The 15,139-nt window shown below is 31.1% G+C and overlaps 2 protein-coding genes across 2 annotated transcripts; one reads left to right on the forward strand and one right to left on the reverse strand.

Moving 5' to 3' along the window:
• Positions 1-204: 204 nt before the first annotated feature.
• LOC131003043 (uncharacterized) lies at positions 205-1,338 on the forward strand. The gene is made up of 3 exons (XM_057929509.1): positions 205-514; positions 599-748; positions 879-1,338. The coding sequence occupies exons 1-3, from the start codon at positions 284-286 to the stop codon at positions 1,125-1,127; spliced, it is 630 nt and encodes a 209-aa protein (XP_057785492.1). The 5' UTR covers positions 205-283; the 3' UTR covers positions 1,128-1,338.
• A 557-nt stretch (positions 1,339-1,895) lies between these two features.
• LOC131003040 (protein RADIALIS-like 3) lies at positions 1,896-6,006 on the reverse strand. Its single transcript, XM_057929506.1, has 2 exons — positions 5,659-6,006; positions 1,896-2,098 (listed from the first exon to the last, which is right to left on the reverse strand). The coding sequence occupies exons 1-2, from the start codon at positions 5,925-5,927 to the stop codon at positions 2,068-2,070; spliced, it is 300 nt and encodes a 99-aa protein (XP_057785489.1). The 5' UTR covers positions 5,928-6,006; the 3' UTR covers positions 1,896-2,067.
• Between the last annotated feature and the right edge of the window lie 9,133 nt (positions 6,007-15,139).

The following is a 15,139-nucleotide window of genomic DNA, read 5'->3' on the forward strand; positions in this document are numbered from 1 at the left end:
TGTCGTAGTGTCTCACAAAAAAAATGGATTGAGTAGTTTATTAATAGTTGTGAGCTACATTCATTTAATTTGTGAATAACTAGATAATGGTATCCATACAATTTATGTCGAAAATAAAAGTTGCCAAATATAGAAGTCCTAAGTTTTTTTTTTTTTTTTTTTTTTATGATTCCACAATATCCATATACGAAACGAAAACAAGAGATATATATACGCAAACACACATGTTTGTAGACGATGAAGAGAGAAAAGAGGAGATAGGAATCGGGCGCGGCCGTGGGTGATGGAAAGCCCGACGGCAACGGAACGCAGACCACGGCGGCTGAGCCGATACCGAGAATTGGTAGAAGACAAATATGGTTTGGTTTCGCCGTACCGGCGAAAGTTTGTGTTCGAAGACAAGGAAACATTTGATTTTAAGGGTTGGTACGATTCCGACGACGAAGACTTAGACGACCATCTCGACGTTCATCGCACCATTAAGAGATTCCTCCAACAAGTCCGCGAAAGTGGGGTCCGTCATATATATCTTTTTTCTTACCAAATTAATTAATGATATATATTATTATACATGTTAATTAATCTGTTATGTTTGTAGGGTTATGATTTGGATTGTTGTCCACCTAGTTGGTTCCACGTTCCTTTCCGGCCTATAGATCTCGCCGATGCCAAGAACAACGATCAGCCATTTTATAATGAATTGATCAAAGCAGCACATTTTGCAATCAACGAAATTAATGCTGAGATGGTGCATACACATAACATTGGCATTTAGTCCCTCATTTTTCTTCTTAATTAATATTAACATTTAATGCACCAACAAAATTTAATATATCAAGTTCTGAAATCTATCAAATTTAATATATGATCGTATGCAGACTGAGAAATGTTACGAGCTTGTGGAAGTGGAAAGAGTGGTTTTGACATCGACGTGGACGAAGCTTTTGACATTTACTGCTAAGGAAGAAGTTATGAGAAACGCGTGTGCTGATTTTGAGTCTGATTCAGAGGTTGATGGCGATGCATCCATTAAGACTATTCAAGCAATGGTACATGAATGTTTTGATGATTCTTTAGAGCTTGAACAATGGAGGTTTAAGCCCCTTCCTCTTGCTATGGAGCTTTGATTCTTGGCGTGGCGTTTCCTTTTACATTCTCGTACGTATTATAAATATACACCACATGTACTCATCCATATATATGAGATGACAATCGGCTTCTCGCCCCCTATGCTTAAATTCCTAGACCCAATTTTGTCTTAATTAGGGTTTTCATTAAGAACATTTAATTTGAGGATGTCAAGTTCCAACTTATATGTTTTTATTTTGTTTTTTCAAACTTCAAGTTTTGCAATAATAGAGTAGCGCGTGATAGAATAATTAATGTCTGTCGTCAAAATTTCTAGGTTCAAGTCCACCGTAACACCATCACTTAAAATATTTACTGTTTCTCCTAAAAAGAGAATAGTTGAATAGGTTCTATATCTGAATACTTAATAATATATTATCTTATATAAACTAATAGAATGTATTTTAATTAGTTATTGCACTTACTACTATCGCGGATCGATCGGTATATATGGTTCTAGATCCATAATCTTATTTATGTGATGAGACATACTCTTATATATAATTTGGATGCACGGCGCATTCGTCTAATGAAAATGCCAATTTATGATTAATATAATTTAATTGAAGATTAATACTAGTTCTTTATCAGAGACTGATAAATAGGATTAATGAATACCAAGCTGGTTTTTTGTGTATCATTTCATTTGTTCCCTCAGGAAGCCTACATAACTATCTTAATAGTATGACATGATCTAAACATGCAAGACCGATAAAGTCGTTAAAGAAGTTTAATTGCCAAGTCTTGAGATAACGAAACTCAATAAATAAACACGAAGTATGTTTTTTTTTATATATATAAATAAGGAGTTGGGCTTTTTACATGGTGATGCGAATGCCCACACATCTGGAAAAGGTACAGAAAAGAAAAATGATACATGCAATTATATATGTAATGTTCACAAGTGTTGCACACTTGTATAACACTGTACGAAGTTGATCACTGCAGTTTGAGATTCTTCATCACAAGCCTATTCAAATCAAGAAATATTAATGGAGGAAAAGCTAATCAACAAATTAATTATAATTATATTATTAAGGATCTGTAGTAAAAATATTCGTTAATATAATCGCATGCAAGAAACTTTTGTTTATGCATATAGGCAATCCAAACGTAATATTGATAAAAAAAAAGTTGTAGCATCCTGTGATCTTATTACATTGGCATAATTAACACTTTAACAGAGACATTATATGATCCAAGACAAGTAGTAATATTTATTACTCATATATATTGTTGATAAGCTTCAAATTAAATGAGATTAGGTGACTCTTTGGAATTAATCTTAGTATAATGCATATGCATTTTATTCTGTAAATGCATGTGTTCTTCTGTGCATGCTTACAGTTGCTACATATTAAAAGTGCATGAAAAGATCTAACCGTCTTAGGTGAGTTTAGCAATATTGGGTCTTTCTCGAAAAGGAAAACTTTAATGAATATGCGTAAAATGCTGTTCGAATCTCCTATCCACAATTTTCCGAGTCAAACTGTTAATCTCATTAATCACTATTTTAATAATACTTGCAAAGATAACATGCATTCACACGTAAAAAAACGAATTTTTATAATAAATAATTTTTCTGAGTGTAAATACTATAAATATATACTGTTTCATTTGATAATAATATTTATAATTTTAATATATTTTTTGAACTAATTATTAGATAAGTTTTGAAACATATAATGTTATAAAACTCATAAAATTGAAAAAAAATCAGCTTATTTAGTATTAAAAAAATTAATTTTAATTAATTACGCATTACCTAATTTTTTCGTCATCTTTATTTTCAGATTTCATCTTCACATAACTAAGTTTAATTCCAAGAATTCTAAGCAAAATTAAACTTCTAATAAAACTATTAAGTAATCATTTGTATTGTAATTCTAAATTATATAATTTTACAGATATAAATAATAGTAGCTAATTATGTTTATGTGGATGAAGAGTCCTAATGGATATTACTCTTAAATAACATATATAAACCATAATATATTTTTGGATATATTATATGTATAATATACTATTGAATTACATGTACATTTGATCTTAAATTAAGTATATATGGGGGATATAATAGGCAAATCAAACAAGTAGGTACGTATAAATAACAGTAAAATTATTACTCCCTTAAAACAAGTAAGTATGTTTATATGGAGTATTATAAATGAATCATAATTAACATTGATTACTGAAAATCTATTATATAATAGGATTAAGCCTTAACCTATGTGGCATATCTAGAATCTCACCATTTCAAAACTTACCATATATAATCTTTATCATTTATTAATTAATAACTATTACATTCTATCTAAAGATCCATTAATCTTAATAAATATAATTAATAATAAATGTGTGTATATATAATAATAATAATAATAATAATAATAATAATAATAATAATAATAATAATAATAATAATAATAATAATAATAATAATAATAATAATAATAATATTAACTTACATATAATCTAAATTAATAAATTTTACTATTATTTATTTTATCTCGATAAAAATTAGATTTACATGTCTGTGAAGAAAAAAATTATAATTTATATACAATAAATTATTTTAATTGAATGTTAGTGATTAGATGTATATTTGTTATTAATTTTATATTTCTCAAAAGTGTATATATTATATGTATATGTTGCAATATATTGTATGAATTTATCTATATATATATATATATATATATATATATATATAATATTTATCTTCTTAATTTTCAATAAAATCAATTTTAAATTGAGTTTGAATTGAGACATGCACGTGTATGTAAATTATAAACGGGTTCGGTCATTGATTTACATGTTTTAATAATAAGGCAAAAATTCTATAACCTGATTACTTTAAAACAAAATCTTATTTTATGTCTATCAAAATAATTAAATTTTTATTTTTATTTTTTATAAAATAATATCTGTACATTTTATTTGTATAGGGAAGAAAAATAGATTTTTCATATCTAAAAACTTTATTTGTTTCAGTTTCGTCAATAATAATAATAATAATAGATAAATTATGAAATTAGTAATGCATAAATGAAGAATTTAGATAAAGAACAATAGAGGATATGATGTTAAAATACATTACAAATCTTTAATTATGTATTAAATTTATAATAATCTCAATCGAGTGAAGAATTCATATAAATCACCTCATTTCACATTGATTTTTTTTATAAGGTTTCACTAAAATAAAACTTATACAAGAAGAAGCTCTTGCACTCCAAATTAAAAATCTATATTTAATTGGCGGAATTATTGAGACTAATACAATTTGAATATCTCCAAGCGAGATGATTCCTGGAACCCAATTAAATGATGATACTCACAAGTTAAATTTGTTCTTTCAAACTCTAAACGAGATGATTCTTGGAACCCAATTATAATATTTGAAGTTAATAATGCATAAAAGTTTGTCAAGATTTTTTCAAGTTTCATACAAAATGATGTTTACAAGTTAGTTATGATATTAGATGCTTACAAGTTCCATATTCGACGGGCGAAAATATGGAGTATATGTTTAGAAGTAGTTATGATCCTACAAGCTTAAGATGATAATGATCTTTAAAGCTGCACACGAGATAATTTTTGTAACTTAGTTGTGGTCATTAAAAGTTCAAATGAGATGATACTCACAAGCTAAATTTGTTATTTCAAACCCCAAACGAGATGATTCTCGGAACCCAATTATAATATTTGAAGCTAATAATGCATAAAATTTTGGGCAAGATTTTTTCAAGTTCCATACAAAATGATGTTTACAAGTTAGTTATGATGTTGGAAGCTCCAAATCATATAATCTCACAAGTCAACTTTGAGTTTTGAAGCTTCAAATAGTGGTGTTAAAAAAATTGACGCATAAAAACTCATTTTTTGTATTTTAAAGTCTACACGAGATGATGCTCAAACGTTTAGTGTTCAAACATTAGATATCGTCTTTCAGGCGATAGATGATAATATGATCCTACATAGTTTAGACGAGATGATGCTCAGATGAAAATCTTCAATCTTATATCGACCTTTTCCAAAACATTATCAAATAAAAATTTATATAAAAATAATATTTATTATTCTAATAAAAAATTAACACTTAATTAAAAAATATGGTTCAAATTAATATAATTTCAATTATATTACCTCAAATTAAAAAAAACAAATTTATATATAAATAATTGCTTATATAAAAAAATATTATATAATTTAAATAATAATATAAAATAATTACCCGTCGAATTTCGACGGGTTATACACTAGTTGTATCTAAAAAAATTATACACCCTAATAATGGAGGAATCAGCCATAACAACCAATTATTAACTAAGAGATGGAAAAAACTGATAGTAAAACTCATGTAGGGCACCAAAAAGTGGAATAAAGGATCTCAAGTTCGTAAAATGGTCAAATTATGAGTTTCTTTTTTTGTGTTAATTTATGTGCAAAATCCCCTATCATCAAACTAAATAATTGAAAATTGTGTTGTAAAATTTGAAAAATATAGGATATTAGGAGTGTTGATACCTGTGGTCATTGGCGTATCCTCTTGTAGTGGAGATGGGAGTGTAATTAGGTATAGGTACTCGATCAGTTTCAATGTTGCTGATGTCTTTCTCTAAGGCCTCATAGTAGCTCCTCACTTCCTCCACCGTTTTCCCACATGCTCTTGCAATGTTATGCCACCGCTGGGGTGTATCCTTGTCGTACGTCACCAATGCCTCCTCAAATTGCTTGTTCTGCTTAGCCGTCCACGACGACGACGACGACCCTCGTGCCATCGAGCTCGATGCCATCAAAATTTATATATGAGTGTGATGTGTTGCTGTGAAATATTTCATGCCACAAAAACACCTTAAATACACACAAAAGCAGATGCTGTCAAGCAAGTTGACGAATATTTATAGAAACTTATTTCTTTTTTGGGGAAAGGAATTCAGGATATGTGATTCTCTTGTTCAAAGATAAAAGAAGAAAAAACTTAAAGGAGAGAAGCTTTTAGATGAATTCATGAAAAGTCGTTTTCTTGTCTTTTGCAATATCAAGTGGAATTCTAAGTAGATAAATAGTGGGATTAGATCCCCCCTCATCAATCCCCTACCTACTTGTTATTAAGATAGATGCGCCAATACCGTAAAATCATATTCCTCAACTTTTGGTGGGATTGCAAGCGTAGGGCGTTTAGTAAGGGAGTATTTGCCAAATTATTATAGAGAATTTATAAGCTCTAATAATTTATAAGATATTGCAAAAGTTTATAAGATAAAATGTCTTAATAACTTATAAATTGTCAAAGCCCTACCCCCGATAAAATATGTTGTCAATTAGAGATCTATCAAAAGTAATCAAAAAGTTTATGTTGTGAAATAGAGATCTATCAAAAGTAATTAAAGAGTTTCTAAACTCTTTTTAGACTAATAGAAACTTTAAAAGAAAAAAATCACCAAATATTTTGGTAGATATTATAACCAACTAATAATGATTATTAGATAAAAACATGTGTTGCCAAGGTCTTAGAGGGTGTTTGGCTAAGCTTATAAGCTCGTTAAAACAACTTATAAGCTCATTCAAAGTGTTTGGCAAAATAAGCTCATAATATAAAGAGCTTTTAAGCTGTAAAAATAAGCTCTAAGAGCTCATAAGCTCTTCAAAAAGTAAATTCCTCTAACCCCAACTTATTTTTCTCATTTTCTTATAAGTAACACTCATTTTACAAAAATAATTCAACTATGATTTTTTATTTTCATCATATATAATTTTAATTTCAACTCTCTAACAAAGATTTTCTCTCTCTAGCTTATAAGCTCAATTATCCGAACACATTAACAACTTATAAGCTCTTAAAAAACTACATCTTATGTCCCCAAGGGGACACCAAGCGATGCGAACTCCTGTCTACGAACAGTCGAGGTCCAGGATTCAAACCCCACCGCTCTCCCTCCCCCTTTCCCAAGTAAAAAAAAAAAGAAACTACATCTTATAAGTTCTTGAAACACCTTAAAAACTCCAAGAGCTTATATAAGCTTCGCCAAACACCCTCTTAGTCATTGATTTGATACGTCTCTAACTATAAAATGAATTCATCTTCATTTTAACGCTACTATATTTATCAAAGCTAATTTATATAGTATACAGAACTCATGAATTTTACTTCCTATTTTAACACTACTACAAGAAATTTGCAAATAAAAAACATAATATATACGACATGTTTCGAAAACGGTTGTCTAAACGCTAATAGACAATGGTTTTCAACGCGTAGCTGTTGTTTATTCCAATTTTCCTCCACCAATTTTGCAACCTTTTCTTCGTGTTTCCGGCGAACTCATCTATAACCCACCGCCTTTTTTTCCGATTTCTCTCGAACTCCGCCATAAACCACCTCAATAGCCTTCATATATATCGATCACCCAATTTTCTATCAAAATTTCATTATCAACCGTACCATAACCACAATATATCTTCGAATCATTATGTGAGAACTCGTCGGTGGTTGTCGCCGCCACTGACGCTGCGCATCAGCCACCATCGTCTATCGCCACGCCGCGGCGCATCGCGCAACTCAGGAAGAGAAGAAGGAGGTGGAAGAAGAAGAAGAAGAAGAAATCATGTGAAGGAAGGAAACAAAATCAGCTAACCATATTACGCTTACTATAAGATTCTTAAGTTAAAAGGATTAAAAAAAAATAGTGAATATTAACCCTATGATCAAGGAGATGGATGGATGATAAAAGAAATTTAGTGCCTAAATTTACTACAAATCAATGTTTTCCATAAAACTAGGGGTGTGCAGCGGGTCGGACCCGGACCGACCCACCGGGTTTGTTGGACCGAAAATTTTAAAATGAAGGACCGACCCGGACCGAAAAATGTGTGCGGGCCGACCCGGATCCGGACCGAACCCGAGCAACGGGTCCGGTTCGGTCCGGGTCCGACCCGTCGAGGCCGAAATTATTTTTTTTCCTGTTTTCGCACTTAATTTTCATACATAAAACATAATAAATACGATACAAACACATATCAATATCATAGTTTCACCATTCGCAATCCACAATCACAACAAAAAACATAAATCAAAATCATTCCTCCTTTAGATTTTAGAAATTTTTGAAATTTAATATTATTAATATTATTATAGATATTAAATATATATAATAAATAATTAATTTTTAATGATATGGGTCGGTCCGGGTTCGGCGGGTTCGACCGGGTCTCGACCCGGACCGACCCGAAAAAAAATCGGTCCTAAGAATTAGACCCGACCCGGACCATACATATACAATGGGTCGGTCCGGGAGGGTTCGGCGGGTCCGGTTCGGGTTTGCTCACCCCTACATAAAACATACAAATTTCGAACAAACTTATAAACATAAGTTACAAATTCATGTGTCATCACGAATGTTACTAACAAAGTAAACAACAAACAACGAAAAATAAAAGATGACACCAAAAATGGTTTGTGCAGATTTATCAACATTGATAAATCTGCGGTTGTCGTAATGACGGTAAATAACTATGATGAAATCATTACAAATTACAACATAGCCAAGCTATATATTCTAACCTTATATATCCTCGAATCTATCGTAGGCGAATACACATATACAAAATATAATGAAATCATTACAAATTACAACATAGTCAAGCTACTATATTCTAACCTTATAGACTAATTTACAATCATAATAAAGGAGAACAACTGTATATACGTAAATCTGCCTAAAATATTCTCATAACAAAACATGATTACTCTAATAATAATCAAAATAAGACTACTTACACTTGTGTTGTTCAAATCACACATATTCCACAATATGTCTAAACTCACAACACCTATTTGCTAACACAAGCAGGCAAAATGATGAATTTGAAGGAGCTCTTGAATTTGCAGCAAGGGTTCTGGATCTCTAAATGCATAACCTCGTAAATGAGGTCTTCTCTGGTATATTTAGGCGTTCCACTGATCGTGGACTTCATGGAGCATATCAATTGCATGAATTGAGATAACTTCCTTTGGTAGTTATCTCCATGATCTCCATAACTGCCACTGCCCACTCCTTTGAAAACTGTTCATCCCCTTTATTGTATGACCTGAAGAAACTATATAGAAAGATACAAATATAATAGGAAGCTAGATAAAACTGATTAAATAAATCGTAGGGTTAAAAAATTCGTATGGTTAAAATAAATAACGGTTTTCATGTTTCTTAGTTAACCATGAACTAACAAACAACCACATCTGTTGGTAACACACCAACGAACACGTGTTCACAACATGTTGGAACACACCAACTAACACGCATATAATTGAAAACCTTAACATACGAGATTGAGAGATTAACATTAGTGCTATGTGTGTTTTTAAATTACCGAAGATGAATTTGTTGTTAAAATTGAACAGGATCCCAAAGTTGATGTATAAAAATGAATTTTTGAAAATTCGTGTTAAAAATGAATTTAGACGCATTTAAATATCATCTTTTAATTAAATATGATAGAACATGCAATGCTACATGAAAATTGATTCCCGCTTAATTTTGAAAACGAAAAAACTATATAAACTAAATTTCTGTGCTGTCCAATTCCACCACTTCATCTGAAATCTTGTAGAGAAATAGTAAAGTTATTGTAGTAGATCTGAAAAGCAACTTAATTTGTTAACCCCAAATTTAATTTGAAAGCACTAGTAAACTATACAATTAATTTGCTCTAAATGCATGCATATTCAATTAATATAGTAATTATAAATTAATGCATTCAATATGCACAATTTAAATTAAAATGAGTAAACGCGTGGCGTTGATAGACGACACGAGAAATACTACAAGTTAATATATAGAGTAGTGCTATTTGGACAAAATTTGTCCGGACAAAAATAAGGTTAATTTTTTTAAAATCAATTTATTTATAAATTTTGATTCAAGTTTGAAAGGATTTAATTAGTTTTATTGTTTTTTCTATATTGTAATTTTTTCATAATTTTTTAACATTCTTTTTTTATTTTTTGTTATTTTATTTGTAGTTTGTGTACTTTAAAAATAATAATAATTAAAAAGGTTATTAAAAAATTACAAAAAATTACAATATAAAATATAAAGAAAACAATAAAACTAACTAAATCCTATTTTATTTTGAATCAAAACTTTTAAATAAATTTATTTTATAAAATATTTAATTATATTTTGTCCGGACAAATTTTGTCCAAATAGCATTATTGTAATATATATATCGATGTAATTAATTAACCTAAATTAATCAAGACGTAGTAATTAGTAAAAGTTAAAGAGTTGAAGACAACGATGCAATATTGGGTCATATCTTAATCCGTGGTCCAATGGCGATGAGGACCGACCATAAGTTCCGAAAGGATCTCAGAATTTTTGAGAATAAATTCAAGTAGGTGAATCAGCATCAGAAATTAGAGATTAAATGTTCCAAAAGATAAGGGAGACACGACTATGACGTGTACTTGTATATGCTAGAATTTTGTATTCGTTTTGCGATAAGATGAGAAGGAAGAATTATTGTTAACCTTTTAATCTTGAAGATTTATAGTGGCTGATTTTAATTGATGAATACTGTATTTAAGTTTGAATTGTAGGAGGTATGAAAATTTTCATTTTTTTTAAATGTAATTAATACATTTCACTATGAATTTCAATAATTTTATACGTCATATACATGAACTAAGTTCGGGGGCGGAACTTGTAGTATTTAAGACATTTTTTTTTACTAAAACACGAGCATAATAGTAATAATAACGAGCAATATTCTCATAGTTTATATAGTTTCAATATATTACAAATTAGTTTCAATACATTAAATTTTTTTTGAACATTTAATTTCGTATATTTTATGCATTTTTTATTAAAAGACAAGCATAATTAAAAAAAATAAAAAAAATTGGGCATTTCATACATTTTCTGTTAAAAGACAAGCATAATAATTATAGTAATAATAATAATAACAATATTTTCATAGATTATATAGTTTTAAATAACACGATTATCCTTAAGTTAAGTATTTATGAGTTAATATAACAAGCAAATCAACTTTTGTATAACAAAGTTCTTTTATAATAGGTATAGACATATACCTATATATATCTTTAAAAATAATTTTCTTTTTAAAAAAAATTGGGACCGCCCCCTCGCTTCGTCCCTGGTCATATATATATATATATATATATATATATATATATATAGAGAGAGAGAGAGAGAGAGAGAGAGAGAGAGATAGAGGTTCAATTGAGAAAAATAGTAAATGTTTGTAGAGTTGAAAAATACCTAGCCATTTATTTGATGTTATCTAACAGCCAACAGACCGACCATATCATATCTTAATCAAACCAGCATAATTTTAGAAGATACGTTTATGGTATATACGTTTATAGAAGCTATGTTAGGAATTCATAAGCAATTATTCTTCTGTATTACGTTCTTTGCGTTTCTGAATAAGTCCATTAAAAGTAGAGAATATGCACTCATATAGCCATATTGAGCAATGAAACTCAATTTTTGGCCACCCATCTGAAAAACACAAATTATGGCTATTTTTTACTATTTCGGTCCAAAATATCCTTGCCCGCGTCCCTTCTCTCCCTCGCTCACTGCCCGCGGCCGTGCCTTCTCTCTCTCTCGCTCACGCCTCGTTGCTTCGCGGCCGCGCCTCTATCCGCAGCCACGCCCTTTTCAGCTTTTCCGGCGCCCTTTCTCTTGGCACAAATGAGCATAATAGTGTCATGTGTACCTAATGAATGACACAATTGGCACAAATTTATCCATTTGTACCAACTGTACCATCATTCAATCTTTAGTCACATTTGGCACAAATGGGCATAATAGTGCCAAGTGTACATAATGAATGACACAATTGACACGAATTTAATTACCCATTTATACCAACTGCCACGTCGCCGCCTTCTTCCTCGCCCGCTCTCGCTCACGCCGTGTTGCCCCGCGGTCGCGCCCTCTTGGCATAAATGTGTATAATAGTGCCAAGTGTACCTAATGAATGACACAATTGGCACGAATTTATCCATTTATACCAATTATACCATCATTCAATCTTCAATCACATTTGGCACAAAAAGGCATAATAATGCCAAGTGTACCTAACCTGCGCGCAAATCCGAATCTGGTCCGTGCTAATTAAGGGCAAAACAGTCCTTGTTGGGTCCCCTGAGGGTTGAAAGGACGGGTGTAAGGGGGAAAGGGGGGGGAGGGGAATATACCTGTAGGCTATTTTTGAATCAATGTTACTTAAAACAAACACCTTTGTACTGAAAGACAGTTTTACTGATTTGAAAATGCGAGCATCAGTTAACAAGAGGTGGCGACTGATACTGAAACAGAGGTTCAGTGGGTGACTTCAGTTAATCGAGCTGGTCAATTAACTTCATTCCAATTAAGGCTTTAGTCGTAAGTAAAATAGAGTAGAGTTACTTATTTAACTGACTATCGAAAGATTGATCAGTTAAACCTATAACTCTAGTAGCGGATTATTAAACTTTAGTGAAATAGCCTTGAAAGATTTTCTTCACAGAGAATCCCTTAGTTACTCTTTTCAGTTAGTCAGTATTAGAGAAACAAAGATATGCGCAAATACTGAATATGAAAGCAAGTAAGAACACAAGGGATTTTTACGTGGTTCGGAAAATAATGTTCCTACATCCACGGCCAGAAAATGATCTGACAATCACTAGCTTGTGCTTTTAGGTGCACAACAAACCTGAACAATTGAAACAACCATTCCAGCACCTTCACACTGGGTTGGATTTCTCTTTCTTCTCTTAGTGCGATAACATATACTAAGAACTCTGAGTCAGAACACTGGTATGAACTCGCTCTAACTGCAAACACTTAACTCTAAATGAAGATGGGTTTGAACTTATCTTCCAACTAAGATTACTTGAGAACAAGGCTCTCGCGTAATCAAATTCTAGGCTTAGGATGTGTATGAGATATATGTCTAGAAAGTTAAGAGAGTTTTGGTGATAAGATATTCTGATGACTTAAACTTTGATGACTCTGTTCTTCGATTCAATCTTTTGTGAGTGGTTGAGCTTGAGTAGCAATTTTTGCAGAGCTTTGGCTATGTAATTGAATCGGTGAAGATTTGCGATTGATCCTCGGGGCTATTTATAGGTAGAGTTTCGAATAGTTCCGTTGGAGAGACGGTCTTCGAAATTCCTGTCGTTGTGAGATGTTGTCACTTCATGGGCTCAGGTGACAATCTTCACAGGCTCATTCAAACTTGAATTTGAATCGGAGTAGTCTTGGAGCTTGTTACTTCTGCAGCTTTACACGAAAAGAGGAAGTTTGGTCCTTGTAAAGACGGTCGTCAAATCCTCTGCATTTAATGCTGCATGTCTGATACTCCTTGGTTCAGTCAAGAGTAGAAAGGTTGTTAGCACTTTTACTTTGCTTCAGTTCTACGATGACATGAATCCTTTGAGTAACTTCTGACTGGTACTTGCATTCAATCTTCGGTCAGGGAATGTCTCAAGATGCTTCAGTCAGAATGACATCAGTTGCGCTGTCTTTTGTTTATCAGTCAGCAAGCCAGAATCCTATTCTAAGCACTTTGAACTCTAACACTTGAGTTCAACTAAAAAGACTAAAGCTATAGAAAGGACCTAAGGGATTTTGGTATCATCAAAACAAGGGCAATAATATTTCATTCATTTCCCTACAGTCCTAAAACGTTAAAAATGGCCAATTTTTTGTTTTTTAGATGGGTGGCCAAATATTGAGTTTCATTGCTCAATATGACTATCTCACAAGTTGACTCTTAAAAGTATTTATCATGTTCAACAGAATTATAATAATTGTGCGATATATTCTTATGTTCAGCATAAGTTCAAAACAAATTTTTATGAGTTTCGTCAAAATAACTATAAGTTCATTAAAATAAAGTTCAAAATAACTATAAGTTCAAAACAAAGTCGTCTAGACATTCTCCCACGCACATTAAATTGGACACAAATAATTATAAGTTCATTAAAATATATTGAAAATTTCATTAAATGTCCAAAAACTACTCCACGATTTCCCTTTCCGTTCTAAAATTCATTTTCGTATAATTAATAAATGATTAATAAGGAATGATCTCAACCATCATATTAGAAGTAATCAAAGGTGTGGATTTATTCTTAAATCTAACACTTAAGGGGGTTTCTCAATAGAAGCTCACCATATATATATATGGTGTGGTTCTATTGAGAATGCTAAATGAGCTGAGAATTGAGAATAATGAATAAATAAATAAATCTTTTGAATAAACCAATAAAAGTGATGAACATGCGTATATCTATTTAAAATAGTGAAAATCTCGCCCCATCTACAATTCGAACCCATACCAAAATGCTTGTTCATAAAATTGTTGACTTATTCCTCAAAAATCTTGACTTGCTCGAGAGAGTTCAGACTCTCTCTCTCTCTCTCTCTCTCTCTCTCTCTCTCTATATATATATATATATATATATATATATATATATATATATATATGGGAGGGCTAGAATAAAAACAATCTTAAGTGTATAAAATATAAATGATTTTCAGCCCTTAGATCATCAAGATCTACGGTTGATTCGTAACCCTTTTGGATGAATTCGTGGTCCTGGGTTCGAATCCCAAAGGTAGCAAAAATTTATTTTTCACAATTCGTAACCATGTTGGATGAATTCGTAACCTTGTTGGATAAAATTCGTACATTAAAAAACGTTTATATTTATATTTTAAGAAATATTTTTACTGTAGCCCTCCCCTATATATATATATATATATATATATATATATATATATATATATATATATATATATATATATATATAAGAGCATTTCTTAAGATATAAAATAAGAATCATTTTTAGCCCTTAGATCATCAAGATCCACGGTTGATTCGTAATCCTGTTGGATGGATTTATGGTCCTAAGTTCGAATCCCAAAGGTAGCAAAAATTTATTTTTCACAATTCATACCTTTATACAGCGAATTCATACGTGTTC

This window comes from Salvia miltiorrhiza, unplaced genomic scaffold (assembly GCF_028751815.1).
Source record: "Salvia miltiorrhiza cultivar Shanhuang (shh) unplaced genomic scaffold, IMPLAD_Smil_shh fragScaff_scaffold_61, whole genome shotgun sequence".
NCBI classification, from domain to species: domain Eukaryota; kingdom Viridiplantae; phylum Streptophyta; class Magnoliopsida; order Lamiales; family Lamiaceae; genus Salvia; species Salvia miltiorrhiza.

Excerpts from the sequence above, each read along its gene's own strand:
- LOC131003043 (XM_057929509.1), top strand. The coding sequence starts at position 284 with ATGGAAAGCCCGACGGCAACGGAACGCAGACCACGGCGGCTGAGCCGA. Across the intron at positions 515-598 it reads AACAAGTCCGCGAAAGTGGG|GGTTATGATTTGGATTGTTG; the intron begins GTCCGTCATATA and ends TTATGTTTGTAG. Across the intron at positions 749-878 it reads ACGAAATTAATGCTGAGATG|ACTGAGAAATGTTACGAGCT; the intron begins GTGCATACACAT and ends GATCGTATGCAG.
- LOC131003040 (XM_057929506.1), bottom strand. The coding sequence starts at position 5,927 with ATGGCATCGAGCTCGATGGCACGAGGGTCGTCGTCGTCGTCGTGGACG. Across the intron at positions 2,099-5,658 it reads GGATACGCCAATGACCACAG|GCTTGTGATGAAGAATCTCA; the intron begins GTATCAACACTC and ends TGATTTGAATAG.